This window comes from Thamnophis sirtalis, unplaced genomic scaffold (genome assembly GCF_051295495.1).
Source record: "Thamnophis sirtalis isolate CommonGarterSnake01/CBP01778 unplaced genomic scaffold, rThaSir2_p1.2 scaffold_10, whole genome shotgun sequence".
NCBI lineage: Eukaryota > Metazoa > Chordata > Lepidosauria > Squamata > Natricidae > Thamnophis > Thamnophis sirtalis.
The window spans coordinates 41,456,749-41,474,720 of NW_028261390.1; the positions used below are offsets into that span (position 1 = coordinate 41,456,749).

The following is a 17,972-nucleotide window of genomic DNA, read 5'->3' on the forward strand; positions in this document are numbered from 1 at the left end:
AGGGTTTCATTAAAATATGTAGTTTAACCTATAGTGCCTAAACATTTGCCACTATATCTCAGTAACAAGTCTTACCAAACTAGAATTGATAGATACATTTGTAATATCACTGAAATTGTGATCATTATCTGATATATTAATATAAACATTGACCAGTGAGAATCAATCCAGTTATATTTAATATGTAGAATATAAAGGCTGAATGAGTCAATGCATTGGCCACATAGTTTTATTTGTATTAGCAATCAATAGCAATATTAGTTAATCTCAAAATACAACTGCATCATCATATCATATTACATTTCAATATAACGTAAAATAGGATGTTGGAACAGATGTAGAGAGTATTAAAAGATTAAAACACTGCCAGGCTGAATCTGATGTGTGATGCACTTACTTTTCACAAATCATCTGTTTCTGGAACACCATTGGCCTCTGTAGGCTGTATAGTTATCATTATGGGAATATTCTCAGTGGTCCAACCTTTAGGAGTCCTGTTGAATGATCTCCTGGTAGAAAGTGGATTAGCAAGGACCATAAATCTTGGATCATTTAGCAGCAGAAAATTAAAATCTGGAACTTTGTACTTGATAAGTTTTGATGCTTTTTCAAAACCACCAAAGGGAGTGGCAACTCTGTAGATGGGGAAAAAACAGAAATAAGACTTAGTCTTTATCTGAAAAGGGGATTTTCCAAAAAAAATCCCTGTATTATAAAAACCTTGTCCTTCTATTTAGAATGACGTCAGCGCAATTTAAAACGCATCAAATATGTTCTAGATAAGGGGTACCAAACTGCAGTCTTAGTGTGCAGGCTTAATTTCACTTACTGTATTTTACATAAAAATAACCTACTTTGTGATTTATATTTCATTTTTGTGGTTTGTGAAACTCTTAACATCCCATCCACTATATAACAAAAAATCTTATTGTACTGAGACAAACTATAGATTTCTGGATTACTAGCTCCTATGGTAATGGTGATCATGTGTTTGGGATTATGTATATGTCTTTGATTTTTTAACAGCCAAATTCTATAGCCAACTGATTATTGCTTTCTTATAACTCTTCTTAAAATAGCCATATCCATTTATTTTGTAACATTATCTATCTATATGAATATCAGAATATTGTTGTTCCAAGTTTTTTGACCAATAAAAGAAGGCATTATTAAATCATCATAATTGTTTAGCTTTTTATAACAAAAGCTAAGAAGGTATGGAAACTGCTGGAGATTAATAATTTTTCCTGCAAAGCAGTGATTTGTTTTTGCTGATAGATCATTAGGAGCTTGTTAGTTGGTAATAGTGAGGCATGATGAAGCTGATTACAACATGATATTTTGGTAGCTTGTCATTCCAATGCACAAATATAATAAATATTCATACATTAGTTTACAACTTCTTACATACATGGGAAGGAAGAAAGATGAAAACTATGTTTGACATCAAGCTCTCTTAATTCAAATCTGTTGAAATATAATGCTATGAGAAATGTACGCATTGTTACTTCCATTTCAATTCTGTATGAAAAGGTTTCCTGTTAAGATGACCAGGGAATGGGATAGAAACTGAATGGAAATAAAATTGTTGATGAAAGGATGGTGATGTTGCCTGGAATAATCTATTACAAAATTCTATTACAAAACACACAGATTGTACATTAAAGGATGTTTTTGGGAAAGGTGATTGGCTGAATAACAGTTATTTCTAATATGTTATTATAATTCTTACTTTATAATAGATTTGGTAAAGAAACTGATCTCTCATAAAAACTAATGATATTGAAATCCTGCCATAAATCATGTCAAGAAATAAAATGTTAGATTGTAGTTTGTTTTTAAATTTCAACTAGTTTAGTCAAATAGTCAATTGAACTGAAGTCAAAAGAGTAATTATAGTATAGGAAAATATATAACTTTGAATGTCTTAAATAAAGCATTTAAATGAAATTCACCATACACTGTATAGGATGCCATGTGTATAGGAGAGAATATTCTAGAATCTTTCAACTATGATGATGTGTTTTAAATGTATTTATATAAAGGGATAAAGGAAGAAGAAATCATTTGTTATATTTTAAGGAGGTGATATGTTACTAAAATTGTTTATATTTGTGATGAGGGTGGGAAGTTATTTCTTTATATATTTAAAATTACAATTTAAAAAGCAATAGTGAACATGTGATCACAGGGCACTGCAACAAAAGTGTGAACCAGTTGCAAAATGCCCAAATTGTGATCACATGACCATTGAGTGCTGGTAAACCATAACTTCAAAGATGTAACCATCATTCTTTGAACCAATGATCATAGGCTGAGGACTAGTTTATAAATTGTCTGGCTCCAAATAATTCAAGTATGAACAAGATCTCTAATCTCTGATAAAATTAATTTGGCAAATTTATGAAAGTCAGTAAATTGTATTTTATTATATTAAAATAACATTATTGACTATATTAAGAATACATATTATTTGTATACTAGATCAACCCAAAAAAGAGTAGTACAGAGTTCAGTATGGCAAAAGTTAATTCCTTGAGTAATCATCCAGATGATGTCAAGGAGTTGTAATGCTCTATATTTTTTGAAACCTAAACTTATAATTTGAGGTCTGACTCACTTTGTTCAATCAAATCTCAAAGACAATAAAAGTTCAGGGAAGTACAGGTATTTTATGCAATATAAAATTAGCCTAGGCCTTGTTCCCCCCCCTCTAGTTTTGTGATTTATGATGTGGTAGAATGATACTTTCTATTTAGAAGACTAATGTATTCAGGTATAGTAATAGCACTCTAGAGAGGGAATATTACAAGTAATTCTAGAATATTTTGTTCTTCCAGACCATGCTGATCCTATTATTCTGGGAATGGTCTGACTGTTTTCCACAAGCAAGTGTTTCTGAAAACCTACCAGATCAGTCCCAGAATATCTGAATCCATCCAAACTTGAAATGCTGTCTAAGATAAGCAGGACGCAATTACAAATATTAATGATATTGACAACTCAGAGGCATAATGTACTTTAATTGCAGGTTTACATATTCCCACCTACTTTCCCCACCTACATACATAGTTGATTTGAAAGACGTATTGACCTATCTAAAAATTTGATTTGCTAATCGTGCTAAATGGTTTAGCACAAGATGTGAATAAATAGAAACAAGCCTCAATACATCTTGAGCTGATGTTTGCCCTTCTATTTCTTCTGTGCACTTGGCAAGTCTTTTAATCTTAAGTAAAGGTAACATCTACTAGGTTGGCATGCTCAGTGATAGTAACAGTGTCAGAGAAATCAGTGTAAAATCATGGATTTTGAAGTTTCCATAATTTCCAGAGCTGAGATTGTGGTTAATTAAAAACAGAAGTGACCATTATTTTCATTTGCAAACCGCAAAATATGTCCCAAGGACTTAATTTTAATTAATATTTAAATGCAAATAAACTTAGTTTTCACCCTGACCGCTTCTTGGATTGCCCCTCTCCCAAACCACTTTAAGAAAAGTGGTCTTGTCAGTATGAAAGCAGTGCACACCTTTATACAAAGCATGGTTTAACAGGAATGGCACATGTAGCCAAAGTGGGAAATTTGACTCTGCTGGAAGGTAAGAACTATTTGAAGAATAACAATTAGGGTTCACTCAGTAAAGAAGAGGGAAAGTGTTATTAAATAATATTTTGAATAAAAGTCTATTATTTTTTGGTTTCTTTTTCTCATTAAGAAATTTTATGTTTATATATTACATATATAGAAAATGTTTGAAAGGAATTAATATATCTAGTTTGTTGCCATTGAACTGCAAGGAGAAAACTGGTTGGGCATCTACAGTATGTATCCCCTGATCGTCTTAATAGAAAGTATTTAAAGTAAAAATTAGTTAAAACCACCATATTGTAATTGTTTAAAATTAAATACTGATGAAATTGGCATGCTTCAAAGCAACATGATAGCTTCTACTATTGTCTTTACTTCCAAGAATGTCTCTAGATCCCACAGAGGCGCCATAGGAGTCTTAGGATGTATGGCTGCAGTCCAGATCTTTGTTTAGAAATGTCACCTCCCCAGAAAAACAAGCAGGCTGAGATTAGCTGGTAGGGAGCATTCTGGGGCAATGGGAGTTTAAAAGCAGCAGCAGAAAAACATTAAGTTGGGGGGGGGGGGGTTGAGGCAATACCCAGTCAACCTCATCTGGATTTGGAAATTAAACAGCATTAGTCCTACTTAGTCCTTGAATGGATATACACAGAAGAAACAGTGGCAATTTCTTATGGTTGTTGACAAGAAGACTTATCTGGACATGTTAATAGGGTAGTAAAACAGTACAATTTAAAGGACAAGCTACCTTTTAAATAAAGTATTTTGTTAATATTGTAGCCATTTTATGGGACCTATCTCAGAATTACAGCCCAAAAAAGCTGTTTACCTTTTTAAATGGGGGCTGAAGAGCTGGGGTCTTGGATAATATTTTCAGGCTGCTAGAGGATTATTATACTGTTAGTTGTTTAATAATTGTTTCCAGTGTGGTACTGGCAGTCAGCAGGAGATGCTTCATGTGTTACAGGATTAAGCTTGCTATATGTAGCTTAGTAACACAGAACTACATCCAGATGGATTGGATTCCTTTACTGCTTTGAAAACAATCCATTTCAGGAAGGGAATTTGGCTTCTTTAACAAGATAGGAGGCATAACCAGTCAATCCAGTTTATTGTTACATCTAGACATCCTGTGCTTCACTTCTGACTTAGGTTTCTAGACAGAAGTGCTTCACTTCTGACTTAGGTTTCTATTTAAGATATTAAGTTAACTAAGGGGGGGAAATGGCTTAGCGTTGGGGAAAAACAGGGCAGAGGAAATAGTTTTGCATCATCACCACCACCACCACCTAAATAAATAGGCTAGCAGTTTTGAAATGTATTAATCACAGAAGTGTGTTGTGGTATTCTTCCAAGCTGACTCAGTTTATTCTTTATGGGATCCTAGGACATTTCCATGGCAAGGAACATAATATAGGTAGTCCTCAACATAAGACCACAAATGAACCCAGAATTTATGTTGCTAAGAGAGAAATTTGTTAAGTGAGTTTTATTCTATTTTATGACTTTTCTTGCCACATTTGGTAAAGGAATCACTGTAGTTATTAAACTAGTAACACAATTGTTAAATGAATCTGGCTTCCCCATTGACTTTGCTTGTCAGAAAGTCATAAAATATGATCACATGACCCCAGGACACTGCAACCATCATGAATATGAACCAGCTGTCAAGCATCCGAATATAAATCACATGACTATGGGGATGCTGCAATGGTCAGAATGTGAAAAATGGTCATGTAACTTTTTTCAGTGTCGTCATAACTTTGAACGATCACTAAATGAACGGTTTTAAGTCGAGGGCTATCTGTAGTTATAATTTAGAGTGGGGTTCAAATTACATTGTAATCAAACTGAAAATGCAAAGTAGATGAGAAGACATTGTATCCATATTGGGGTTGTTTTTCTTTTCCTTTTTTCCCTTTACCCAAATAAATTAAGCTTATTTTACAGTTTCCTACCTCATACAGGGGTGTCAAACTGGCAGCCCGCAAGCTGGATGCATCACATGCAGGCCACGCCCACCCTAACTCTGCAGAGGGGGAAAAACATCACATGACAGCAATATGATGCGGTGAGCTTGACACCCGTGCAGGGTACCAAACCATGCAGCTGCTAGTTCACAATTGCAGTCCAAACCGGTCAAAGAGAGCTCAGAGGACTCAAAGAATAGATTCCTTTGCTTTCTAGGGACATTTAGCACTAGTTTTCAAGAGAGGATAATGTTAGTAAAATGATTTTTTCCATAAAGAAAGAGATTTACTTTTCAATTTCCCTGTTACATTGTGAATGGTATTTACATGGCTCCCCCCGTCCCTTCCGTTCAATTTTGTCAATTCTCGGAGACTGCCTGGATAAATCACAAACCTGGCCTTTAACTCAGTTAGATTTCCTGAATAAATAGTCTTAATTTAATAATATATTCACTGAAAATCTATTGTTTGCAGAATCATAAAATGTAATAGTAATATTTCAAATATTGTATCCATTTTGGAAAAGAAGTTATACAGTTATGTCTCAGAATCATTCCCCCCCCCCTCCATGGTCATTAGGAGAATTGCAATGAAGCCTCCTTTTCCTCCTCCTCTTCCTCCTAGTTAACATCAGATTAGAGAGGTACAATTTTTCTCTCATTAAAGATTTAATTAATGATTAGAAGACTTTGGTATAGATCATCATCTTGCCTTTCTATAAGAAATAAAGCTCCTATATTTTCAAGTGACCAGCAAGGATTGACAGTAAGGTTGGGAGTTATTTTGATATATAACACAATATATATTTACATAATATGGTGTCTAATAGCTGCAGGCAGGCTATTGCACCCTTCTCTAGAAATTGCTAGTTGTGTTCCCCCTTCCCTGCTCCCTCCTATTTTCTCCCAAATCTTGCATTGGGGGGGGGGTTGGTTCTATTTTTTTCTTAGCACAAGTCTAGTTCCCAAAATCAAAGAATTCAGTCAGTCAAAGGAAGGAAGAAATGGGTGTGTGGTAGAAACACAATTTTAAAGACAGTTTGGAAATGAAAGTGAATTGGGAGAGTAGGACACTCATATGAATTCCAGGCTTTTTGCCAGTCTTCAGGACTGGTATCTTGTGTGAATCATTTGGAACAGGTTAGGGATCGTTTGGACTAGAACTCACCGCATTGTTGAACTGCCTCACTATTAGAAATAATGGAGATTGAGTTGGGTTTGGTATGTGGGTCACCCATTATGGTTTTAATATCCAGAGTACTGTCAGAGTAGCTGCTGGTTTCATGTCCACCATCAGATTATGATACAGGAACATATTTGCAGATGTGCTTATTAGTGTATTATTAGTTTACTTCAATTTGATTCCGTTTATTAGGCTTAAATCTAAGATGGACAGGATAAATACTGTTTTTAATCACCTACTGTTGCATATACATTTTTTAAAAATACTGAATTTTATGTTAGATGAATTTTATTCTAATTAATGTGTTGTAAGACTTATTGTGACAGCAAATGACTCATACATAAAAAAACTAAAGCAATACAAGCAGCACTTTGTTATGCTCTATAAATCTTTTAGCTGCCTTCTGAATCCATTCCAGCTCCTTTTGAATTGTCACAGCTAGATGTGAAAATATTCCAATGTGGTTGTGCCTGATAACTAAACGGATGTTGCAGCTGTATTCAGTCATTTTATCTGAGCTTGTTCTGTTACAGTTGCAAACAAAGAGTTAGGTAACACAAAAGCTTTGTTGGTTTAGATAATTTCCAAATCTGAATGGGGAGCATGGAATATAGTCAGCCTTTATATTTCTTTGATAGCAATAAGCATGCAACTGCAGTATTAAACTCAGAGTTATATATATGTCCTTGATGTTCTTGCAATTACATCATATAGATGTAAGGGTCTGACTCACTCAGAGACTGATCTCATAGTTTAGACTCTATAGACTCTTTGATATGACATCATTTCACTTTGATCCTCCAAATTGTAATATCCAAAATAGGAAATTTACATAGATATAAAAAAATAGAAAGGGAATTTTGTAAGATTGTCAATTTACTACTAAAGTGTCATTCTTACGTAGTTAATTTTCACAATGTTTTCTGAATTGTATATTGTTTTCCAAGTTTAAATCTTGGGTACTAGTGAGCCATGATGACATTATATGTGTCATGATTCACTAGACCCAGCATAGCCATTATTGGGTTCTTTATTTCCTACTGTTTCTATGATGTAAAAGCAAAAACTCATCAGACTATATTATTGTAAATTAATTAAGAGACTATCTTGCACACAGGCTCCCAAAATCACTTTTCATTCCCAGATATCTTTTATGAGGGCCCATAGGATATTGATTTCCTCACCATTAGCTCAATTATACTCACGGTTGTAAACATAAGAAGATTTATGACAGCATGAGTATAGTTAAAAACAATGGTTTTTCTTAAGAGAATGACATAACAGCGATATTATCTTATTTTTTCCCCCTGTCTTAGTTTTGTAAGAGAAAAACACTGAAAAAACTTATGGTTCTCCACATGAATATTTTTTTGTTTTAAATCTTCCAATACAAGTTTTGCCATTTTTCATTTATAATGTATAGTAATCATGAAATCATATCCATTGATATCATTCTGTATTTTCCCAAGATGGGCAATTCTTCTTGAGAGAAGGATCATGCCTAGCCGAAGGTAGGTATAATATTTATATCCATTTATTTGGCATATTTAATTGTCACATTTGTATAGTATGAACATCTCAAATTATCCTGCCAATTCTGATTAACCTTGAAGAAGCTCCTTACAATATCTGATAAAAGGGGACTTCTGAGGGCATCTGAAGAAATAATAAGGGATTCCTTATTGATAATACATCTGTTTGATGTGTCCATGCTAGCTAGGTTTATACATATAGTACCCTTAACTATAGTTAGATTTTTTTAGTTCGGGTTTGATAATGCTGAATGAGCCTAACCACTATGTTTTATACATGTGATTCAGTAAATTGTATGACTCCATGCAAATGGCTTATTAAGCAAATCATGAATTGCTTAAGTTAGCATGATGTGTTAACCCTAGTCTGATGTCTTATCATATCTTTAGTAATCAACTGTAATTTTTTGGTTAGTTTTCTTAAGAAATATTTGGAATGCCATATTTTGCAGAGCAGAAAACCAGTCTTGACAAGCTGCTAGAAGCATGTAGTGTCTATTTCCTGTTTTCTTTAGCAGTGAACTATTACCTTTTGATAGTTTTGTCTGTGTGTATTTTGTGAGTATGATGTATTAGCAATAGCAATAGCAATAGCAATAGCAGTAGACTTATATACCGCTTCATAGGCCTTTCAGGCCTCTCTAAGCGGTTTACAGAGAGTCAGCATATTGCCCCCAACAATCTGGGTCCTCATTTTACCCACCTCGGAAGGATGGAAGGCTGAGTCAACCCTGAGCCAGTGAGATTTGAACCGCTGACCTGCTGATCTAGCAGTAGCCTGCAGTGCTGCATTTAACCACTGCGCCACCTTGGCTCTAGTCACTCAGCATTAGCTACAAGCTATTAAAAACAGACATGGTCTCTCAATAAATGAGATTATTATATTGGGTATGAATAAACATGATCCACAACTTGGATATTTTATAAAAACACTCCCATAATATTTTGAGTCAATGTCAACATATTTAGAACTTTTGCTAAAAGCTACAGATTAGAATTTCACTGATGAATAGTGGGTTGTTGTTGTTGTTTTTTGTGGTCAATCTCCTTAACATGTGTGCTGCATTTATATAACAATTTCATTCTATTCTGTATGCATTTATCAATTTTGATTGTTTAAAAATCCTAACCATCTAATTAAAAAAATTACAAAAGAGTCAGTTTATTACTAAAGCACAAAGTTCCTTCTACAGCTGAATAAGACTGATTGCAATATTCTGAGTCTTCAGTTTATATGAAAATGTGTGGCAATTAAGTAAGATTACATCTCAATCCCTAAATTTCAAAATGGTTTAATAACCATTACATGGAACCTATACATCTATAAAAGTAGTGGGAGAGAAGAAATAGTAACATATATATTTTAGAAAAGACCCTGGGCAACTATTTGATTGTTGAACAAATATTTATTGTGGATGGTGAAGATTGCAGTGGGAATCATGATTGTTATGTAAAGTCAGAAGGGGATCATGTCATACATATGGGCAAGATTTTATGTTTTTTCCTGGGGTTGTTTGTTTTTGTTTGTGAGCATTATGTTTAATGGGGGGGGGGGAATAAAAGAGATTATCTGTAGCTGAGTTGAACTGTAGAGGTTTTAGTGCTCTCTGAGCTTGGTTGTTTGTTTGCATACATTTCAACTGGAATAAATGATTACAGAGTGCCAAGAACTGCACATTCAGTTTTTCCACCTGGAGCCCAAGATGGTGAACAGTGCATGCCCTCCCCTTATATTTTTCCCACAAAATCAAAATGTGCACTATTTTGGAGTGTAAGAGTGACTGGCTCAAAGGTAACCAGGAAGTTTCCATGGCCGAGGATGACCTAGAACCTCAGTCTCACTCCTTCCTGGCCCAACAAATTAACCATTCCATTAAAGTGATGATGGGAAGAGTGACTGTTTTTTTAAAAAGAGCAAATTAATGAATATGTTAGGGTCAACTGTGGAATATGGAAATATATTTATATAAATATATGGTGAGGTTTCATTTAGGAAAATGTATATCTGTTCATATCACAGAGAAGATATTACAGAATGAGAAAATATGAAAAAGGAGTATGACCAAAATACTTATAAGCAGTAATTCATCACCACATAAATTACATAAAGGATTTGGGTAACAGGTGAATTGGATAAGCGATGATATGATAGAAGTATATAAAATTAGCCAAGTACAGAAAATGTGGGTAGGATTAGAATTTGGATCATTCATTGAAATGAAATATGTGGAGGTTAACATGTAGTTGGTGCTGCTGTGGGAATCATAGCAGTGATGTAAAGTCACAAGGGGGGAGGATCATGTCATTCACATGGGCAAGACTGAGATTTTGTGTTTCTTCCAGGGTTTGTTTGTAAAGGAAATACTTTTTTATACAATGAATAGTTTAACTATAGAATTAATTGTCATCAGATGTGATGAAGATCACCAATTTAGTCAGCTGTAAAAGACTGGACAAATTCCTTAAAGATGAGGTCATTAATAGACATAGCAGCTGTATCATACCTCATATAACCCAGACAGTATCATAAATAATAACTCCTAGGGAGAAATAATGGAAAAGTCTACTTCTCTTTTAATTGGTGTTCCTTAGCAATTGGCATTTGAAATGAGAATACAAGGTATTAAAGGTTACCAACTCTTACCAACCTCAATTGGGACTGAAACTCTATCGCTAAATGATGTCTTAAGTGAAACATCACAAGACTGTACCAGCTTATAACATCAGTTCCAACTGCAGTCATGAAGCAAATCACTTGCAGTTATTAAGTGTAATGTCACATTATGGCGATTTGCAACTACTTTCTGGCTTACCCACTAATTTCATTTGTCACAAGCCTCTTGTGAATGGTGAAGATGGTGATCATGTGATTGAAGGATGCTGGAACCATCATAAATGCACAACAATTGTTCAATGCCTGAATTGTGATTGCATGACTGCAAGAACACTCCAATAGCGTGAGTGGTTGCAAATCCCATTTTTTCCAGCACTATTAAAACTTTAAATGGTCACTATGAGCAGCCAGTAAACTAGGAATATCTTTATACTTAAAGAATGGTGTACTTTATATGTTAATTTCAAGTTTCCTGAATTTCTCCTCCTACTGTAATTTATGTATACTTTGATGCCTAGTTCTCCAAATAGACATACATATTGATTGTGATTATAACTATGACTATGACCTATGACCTATTACTTGCTGTTTATATGTACAGGTAAAACTCAAAAAATTAGAATATCGTGCAAAAGTTCATTTATTTCAGTAATGCAACTTAAAAGGTGAAACTAATATATGAGATAGACTCATTACATGAATAGCAAGATAGTTCAAGCCGTGATTTGTCATAATTGTGATGATTATGGCTTACAGCGCATGAAAACCCCAAATTCACAATCTCAGAAAATTAGAATATTACATGCAATCAATAAAACAAGGATTGTACATAGAACAATATCGGACCTCTGAAAAGTATACGCATGCATATGTACTCAGTACTTGGTTTGGGCCCTTTTTGCAGCAATTACTGCCTCAATGCGGAGTGGCATGAAAGCTATCAGCCTCTGGCACTACTGAGGTGTTATGGAAGACCAGGATGCTTCAATAACGGCCTTCAGCTCTTCTGCATTGTTCGGTCTCATGTCTCTCATCTTTCTCTTGGCAATGCCCCATAGATTCTCTATGGCAGTGGGTCTCAACCATCCTAATGCCACAACCCTTTAATATAGTTCCTCATGTGGTGACCCCCAACCATAAAATTATTTTATGTTTTCCGTATTTTTTCAAAAATATGTCTTTTCTGATGGTCTTAGGTGACCCCTGTGAAATGGTCGTTTGACCTCCAAAGGGGTCGTGACCCACAGGTTGAGAACTGCTGTTCTATGGGGTTCAGGTCAGGCAAGTTTGCTGGCCAATCAAGCACAGTAATCCCACGGTCACCTGAACCAGGTTTTGGTGCTTTTGGCAATGTGGGCAGGTGCCAGGTCCTGCTGGAAAATGAAGTCAGCATCCCTATAAGGCTCGTCTGTGGAAGGAAGCATGAAGTGCTCCAAAATCTGGTAGACGGCTGTGTTGACCCTGAACTTAATGAATCACAGTGGCCCAACACCAGCAGATGACATGGCTCCCCAAATCAACACAGGTTGTGGAAACTTCACACTGGACTTCAAGCATCTTGCAGTGTGTGCCTCTCCATTCTTCCTCCATACTCTGGGTCCTTTGTTTCCAAATGAGATGCAAAAGTTTCTCTCATCAGAAAAGAGGACTTTGGACCACTGAGCAACAGACCAGGTCTGTTTTTCTTTAGCCCAGGTAAGACGCTTCTGACGTTGCTTGTTGTTCAGGAGTTGCTTGACAAGAGGAATATGACATTTGAAGCCCATGTCCATGATCCATCTGTGAGTGGTGGCTCTTGATGCACTGACTCCAGCCTCAGTCCTCTCCTTGTGAAAGTCCCCAACACTTTTGAATGGCCTTTTCCTGACAATCCTCTCCAGGCTGCGGTCAACCCTGCTGCTTGTGCACTTTTTTCTTCCACACTTTTCCCTTCCACTTAACTTTCTATTAATGTGCTTTGATACAGCACTTTGGGAACATCCAACTTCTTTTGCAATTACCTTTTGAGGCTTTCCCTCCTTATGGAGGGAAATGATGGTTTTCTGCACAACTGTCAGGTCAGCAGTCTTTCCCATGATTGTGATTCCTACTGAACCAGACTGAGAGACCATTTAAAGGCTCAGGAACTCTTTTCAGGTGTTAATTAGCTGATTAGAGTGGGACACTTTGAGCCTAGAATATTGCACCTTTTCACAATATTCTAATTTTCTGAGATTGTGGATTTGGGGTTTTCATGAGCTGTAAGCCATAATCATCACAATTATGACAAATTATGGCTTGAACTATCTTGCTTTGCATGTAAGGAATCTGTTTCATATATTAGTTTTACCTTTTAAATTGCATTACTGAAATAAAAGAACTTTTGCACGATATTCTAATTTTTCAAGTTTCACTTGTACAGCTTATGCACTGGAGACACATTCCTTATGTGTCTAATCACATTTGGTCAATAAAGAATTCTGTTCTGTTCTGTTCTGTTCTGTTCTGTTCTGGTCTGGTCTGGTCTGGTCTGGTCTATTCTGTGAAGTTTTATATTAATGCATTTTGCAATGATTTAATACCTTGTATAATTATTTTCATGAATACTGGAGAAACATTTTTGTATAGATTTAGCCTAGCGTGAATACAGTTAGCTATATGCAAGCTTTGAAATAAAGTTTTAAATTAAAACTGTTTCAGTTAATGTGTTGAGTTGAAAAGACAAAATTAAATCAGTTTGCCTTCAGCATGAATTACAATAAATTAAATAAATGTATATGCTGCCCAGTTCCCAATGACATTAAATTACATTGTTCCCTCTCTTTATTGCCTTCCTAGACATGCTTGTCAAATTCCTATAAAGAGTTGCTTGGTCATGGTATGGCATAGAAAAGCCTCCAATGATCCAGTTCTTATGTAAACTAGAAATTACTGTTAAGGGCTGTAGGCTTCTGATGAATCCATCTAAAGGAACACAAATAATTACAACCCTCTTATAAGCTTCCTTACATTCACATCTTAAAACCCACATTCATTTTCTTCATGCTGTTGTTTTCTGCATTTGATGAAATTCGGTGATTGTTCAAAATTACCTGTTAAAGCTTTTAAAGTTGGGTAGTTCTGGTATTGCTTCTGGTTTAAACAATTTAGGATACAAAGCTTCCAGCAGCTCAGGGTCATTGCTGATGGCCTCAATCCAAGGTGATTGATAGTATTTTGGTACAGATGTAGTGTTGAACTTCTCAGGAGGAATTATCTTCAAAGGTCCAGAATAACCTTTAATAGAAGGAGGATACCAACATATCTGAATTTGATAATAGCAGTTTCCCAATACATTTAGAGAATTCATTGTTACTACATCTCCAGTGTCTCCGACTCCAGTGGTGGGTTGCTGCCAGTTCGGCCCGGTTCAACCGAACTTGTAGTAGCAGCAATGGGAGGCCCTGCCCACCTGCCCAGACACTTCTGTGCATGTGCATGTGTGTAGGAGCGCACCCTAACCGATAGTAAATTTTTTTGTAAGCCACCACTGTCCGACACAACATTATAATTACATTTTAATAATATTTTAAATATAGGTAGTTTTAGGTCATATTCTGTGTTCTGTACCTTTGAAGTATTCCTGTTGAATATCAGTGGCTTTGCTCTGGAAATAACAATTTGGTTTTACATATGATATATTATATACCGGGCATTATGAAGAAAAATCATATTTGGAAAGGATGGGTGGAAAAAGACAAAAGTCAAGGTGTTAGGGTCAAAACTGGTAAACATTAACTATCCACCCCCTGCAAGATTTAGCTGTGCCCCCCCCTATAATAATTTAAACATCTTCAGTAATGCAGATACAGATGGCTATATATAATTTGAGCAGTCAAGGAATTGTGGAGCAGTATGTCAGTCAAATGAGCAACCTACCCTGAAGGACCTAGATCAGGAGAAACCGTCTTGGCTAATTTCGAGCAGAAGTCGGGTACACACTAATTAGCTGCCTTTGCAACATCACTCCCCTTCACAACATAGTTTTAAAGTAGGTTAAATAATAAAAGGATTTCAAAAATAATAAAGTGACAAGCAAATTTTATCTATATATTTGTCTATCTGTCTATCTATCTAAATGGGTGTGTGTGTGTGCGTTCGTGTGTTCCAGCATACTGTAACTCTGGAAAGCCTCGAGCAATTTCAACCAAATTTGTACTTAGACAACTTATTCTCCGGAAAAAAAATACTGTGGGGGTAAGATACCCCTAACAACTCAGGGTGTACGTTCTGTTAAGATACAGCCTGTTGTGCCTTAAAATGGATTCTACTGCACTGCTGTAAAATGAATTCAGTGCAATAGAGTTGCCATGGTAACAGCTTCACAATACTCCAGAAGGCGGCTCCCTTTGGTAAGGGGGAAAATCCAACATTAGAAATTATGTTTGGTCCAGACATTTTCAACACAGTGGTATCATTTTTCTTGATGCTTCTGGGGGCACAGGGAAAACATTTTTAACTAACTTAATTGTCGCCAAAATCAGGGCGCAGGGAGAAGTTGCTCTTGTCATCGCCTCCTCAGGAATTGCGGCGACATTAATGGAAGGAGGGAGGACAGCTCATTCCACACTTAGGTTGCAATTTATTCATTCCTTTTCCTGTCTAATACAGGATTGGGATAAATAAATACCCAGCCAATACCGAATTATCAACTAGTAGAAGATATAATCCACTTGAACCAGTTAAGATCAAGAAGACCTTATTAGCTTATTATTTTAAGAAAATATCTGTGAAAATTTAAACTATGAGAAGGGGAGACAAACGTGTAATAAAAACTAGGGCTATACAGATATATGGGGGCATTTTACTTCAGTGAAGCAATACTATGGATCAACAATGTGCCTCAGTGTTAGAACAGGATGGGCAAATGGAGTGAAGCAGCTGACTGGATTGATTCATCTTATGGGAGTGGCATAGCTCATTTTTTTTAGTCAAGAGTCACTGTCTTGAACTGGATTCCTGCAATGATTCAAGGCAATATATTTTATGTAGCCTCCCATTATTTAAAGCAAGTTCCTCCTGGCTATTTAATGGAAATGTTATCATTTAAGAACAACAACAAGCTACAACTGGTATGAGAATACAGTCAGTCCCATGATTGTGTGCATGTGCATACACTATAAATATTTATTCAGCAGTAAGTCATGCTGTGTTCAATAGTGTGCAATTTCAGGAAATTGTGATGACAGTTCCAGCTTTAATTAAATAAATCTCCTTTGAATCAAATCCATTATGTGGCATTCAGAAAAAAAGATTATGATCATTTTATAATGTATTTCTTACAAATCAGACAGCTCATGTTTTCCAAATAGTAAGAAAAAGGTTCTTTGTGTTTTGATGTCTCCGAATTAACAAATTTTCTTACAGGAAGAGGTTTTTAAATACGCCAGCAAAAAGTGTTTTTGCTGCCAGAAAATTAAATTATCCTCAGTAACTCTCAAAAGATTCCTTTAAATCTTTTTATTTGATTCAAAACCTGCATATACTAGCTAAACATGATAACATTGGTGCTGTGTCCATCTAGAAAGATCCTATCAGTAACAGCAACAAGAACAACAAAATGATAGCTTTATATAGCTTTCTTATTCATGAAGAATACTCTGTGACTTCTTAACCCTAAAAAAGCTTATTTTTACATTATGACAATATCTGACATTTATCAAGACAAGTTTCATGAAGTGTCATCATACTAAATTCTAATCCAAACAAGCTTAAAATAAACATCCAACTAAATCAAAATCTTCCAGACAATCTACAATATACAAGGGAAGAGTCAGAACTCTTTTCTCAAATCACATTGTTATTTCCGAATGATTGTATTTTTAAAATATGCATATTTTTTAAAAGTATTATTGTGCCCTCCCACCCACACAGAATAATCGTTTCTACTGTGAAGACTTCATAGTAGATGAATGCATTTAGTACATGTAAATTTACAAATTAGTTAACAAATGAGCATCCACTTATAACTGCAATTATTTACAATCCCTCCTGAAGAAACCATCCTTGGATCCAGCCATTTTAAACAACTTTCGTCCTGTCTCCAACCTCCCCTTTATCGGGAAGGTTGTTGAGAAGGTGGTGGCCTTCCAGCTTCAACGGGCCTTGGAGGAAGCTAGTTATCTTGACCCCTTCCAGTCCGGCTTCAGACCTGGTTACAGCACAGAAACCGCTTTGGTCGCATTGACCGATGATCTCTGGAGGGCCAGAGATGGAGGCTATGCATCCATCCTGGTTCTCCTTGACCTCTCAGCGGCTTTCGATACCATCGACCATGGTATCCTTCTGCGACGACTGCGGGAGGTGGGAGTGGGAGGCACTGTTTTACAGTGGTTCTCCTCCTATCTCTCGGACAGGTCGCAGTCGGTGTTGGTCGGGGGGCAGAGATCGTCCCTGAGGCCCCTAACATGTGGGGTGCCACAGGGTTCGGTCTTATCCCCCCTACTATTTAACATTTACATGAAACCGCTGGGCGAGATCATTCGGAGGCACGGGATAAAATACCACCAATATGCGGACGATACGCAACTGTATCTGTCCGCCCCGTGCCAACTCAATGAAGCGGTGGACGTGATGAACCAGGGTCTAGAGGCCGTTAGGAACTGGATGAGCGCTAACAAACTGGTACTCAACCCGGACAAGACCGAGTGGCTGTTGTGCTTCCCTCCCAATAATTTGGCTAATGTACCAACACTTAGGCTGGGGGGTCAAATTTTACACCCCTCAGATAGGGTCCGCAACTTAGGAGTCCTCCTGGACCCACAGCTGACTTTTGACCACCAGCTGTCAGCTGTGACCAGGGGGGCATTTGCCCAGGTTCGCCTGGTCCGCCAGTTGCGGCCCTACCTAGACCGGGAGGCTCTCACAGCAGTCACTCGAGCCCTTGTGATCTCTAGGCTGGAATACTGCAATGGGCTCTACATGGGGTTGCCCTTGAAGTGCATCCGGCGACTACAGTTAGTCCAGAATGCAGCCGCGCGAGTGATAGTGGGCGCACCGCGGTTCGCCCACGTTACACCTGTCCTCCGCGAGCTGCACTGGCTACCTGTTGGTCTCCGGGTGCGC

At 36.6% G+C, this 17,972-nt stretch overlaps 1 protein-coding gene across 3 annotated transcripts in view; it reads right to left on the minus strand.

The window, feature by feature from the left end:
- MYOZ2 (myozenin 2) overlaps positions 1–17,972 on the minus strand; it is a 28,208-nt gene that overhangs the window by 1,366 nt on the left and 8,870 nt on the right. Inside the window, exons 5-6 of one of the 3 annotated variants that reach the window (XM_087724447.1) lie at positions 13,961–14,144; positions 398–635 (exon numbers count right to left, since the gene is read on the minus strand). In XM_087724447.1, coding sequence (XP_087580573.1) covers positions 401–635; positions 13,961–14,144 — 419 coding nt within the window. In that variant the 3' untranslated portion in view covers positions 398–400. Of the gene's footprint in view, positions 1–213; positions 636–13,960; positions 14,145–17,972 lie in introns of those variants that run through there. The other 2 variants (XM_087724448.1, XM_014064520.2) reach the window with 2 other exon arrangements.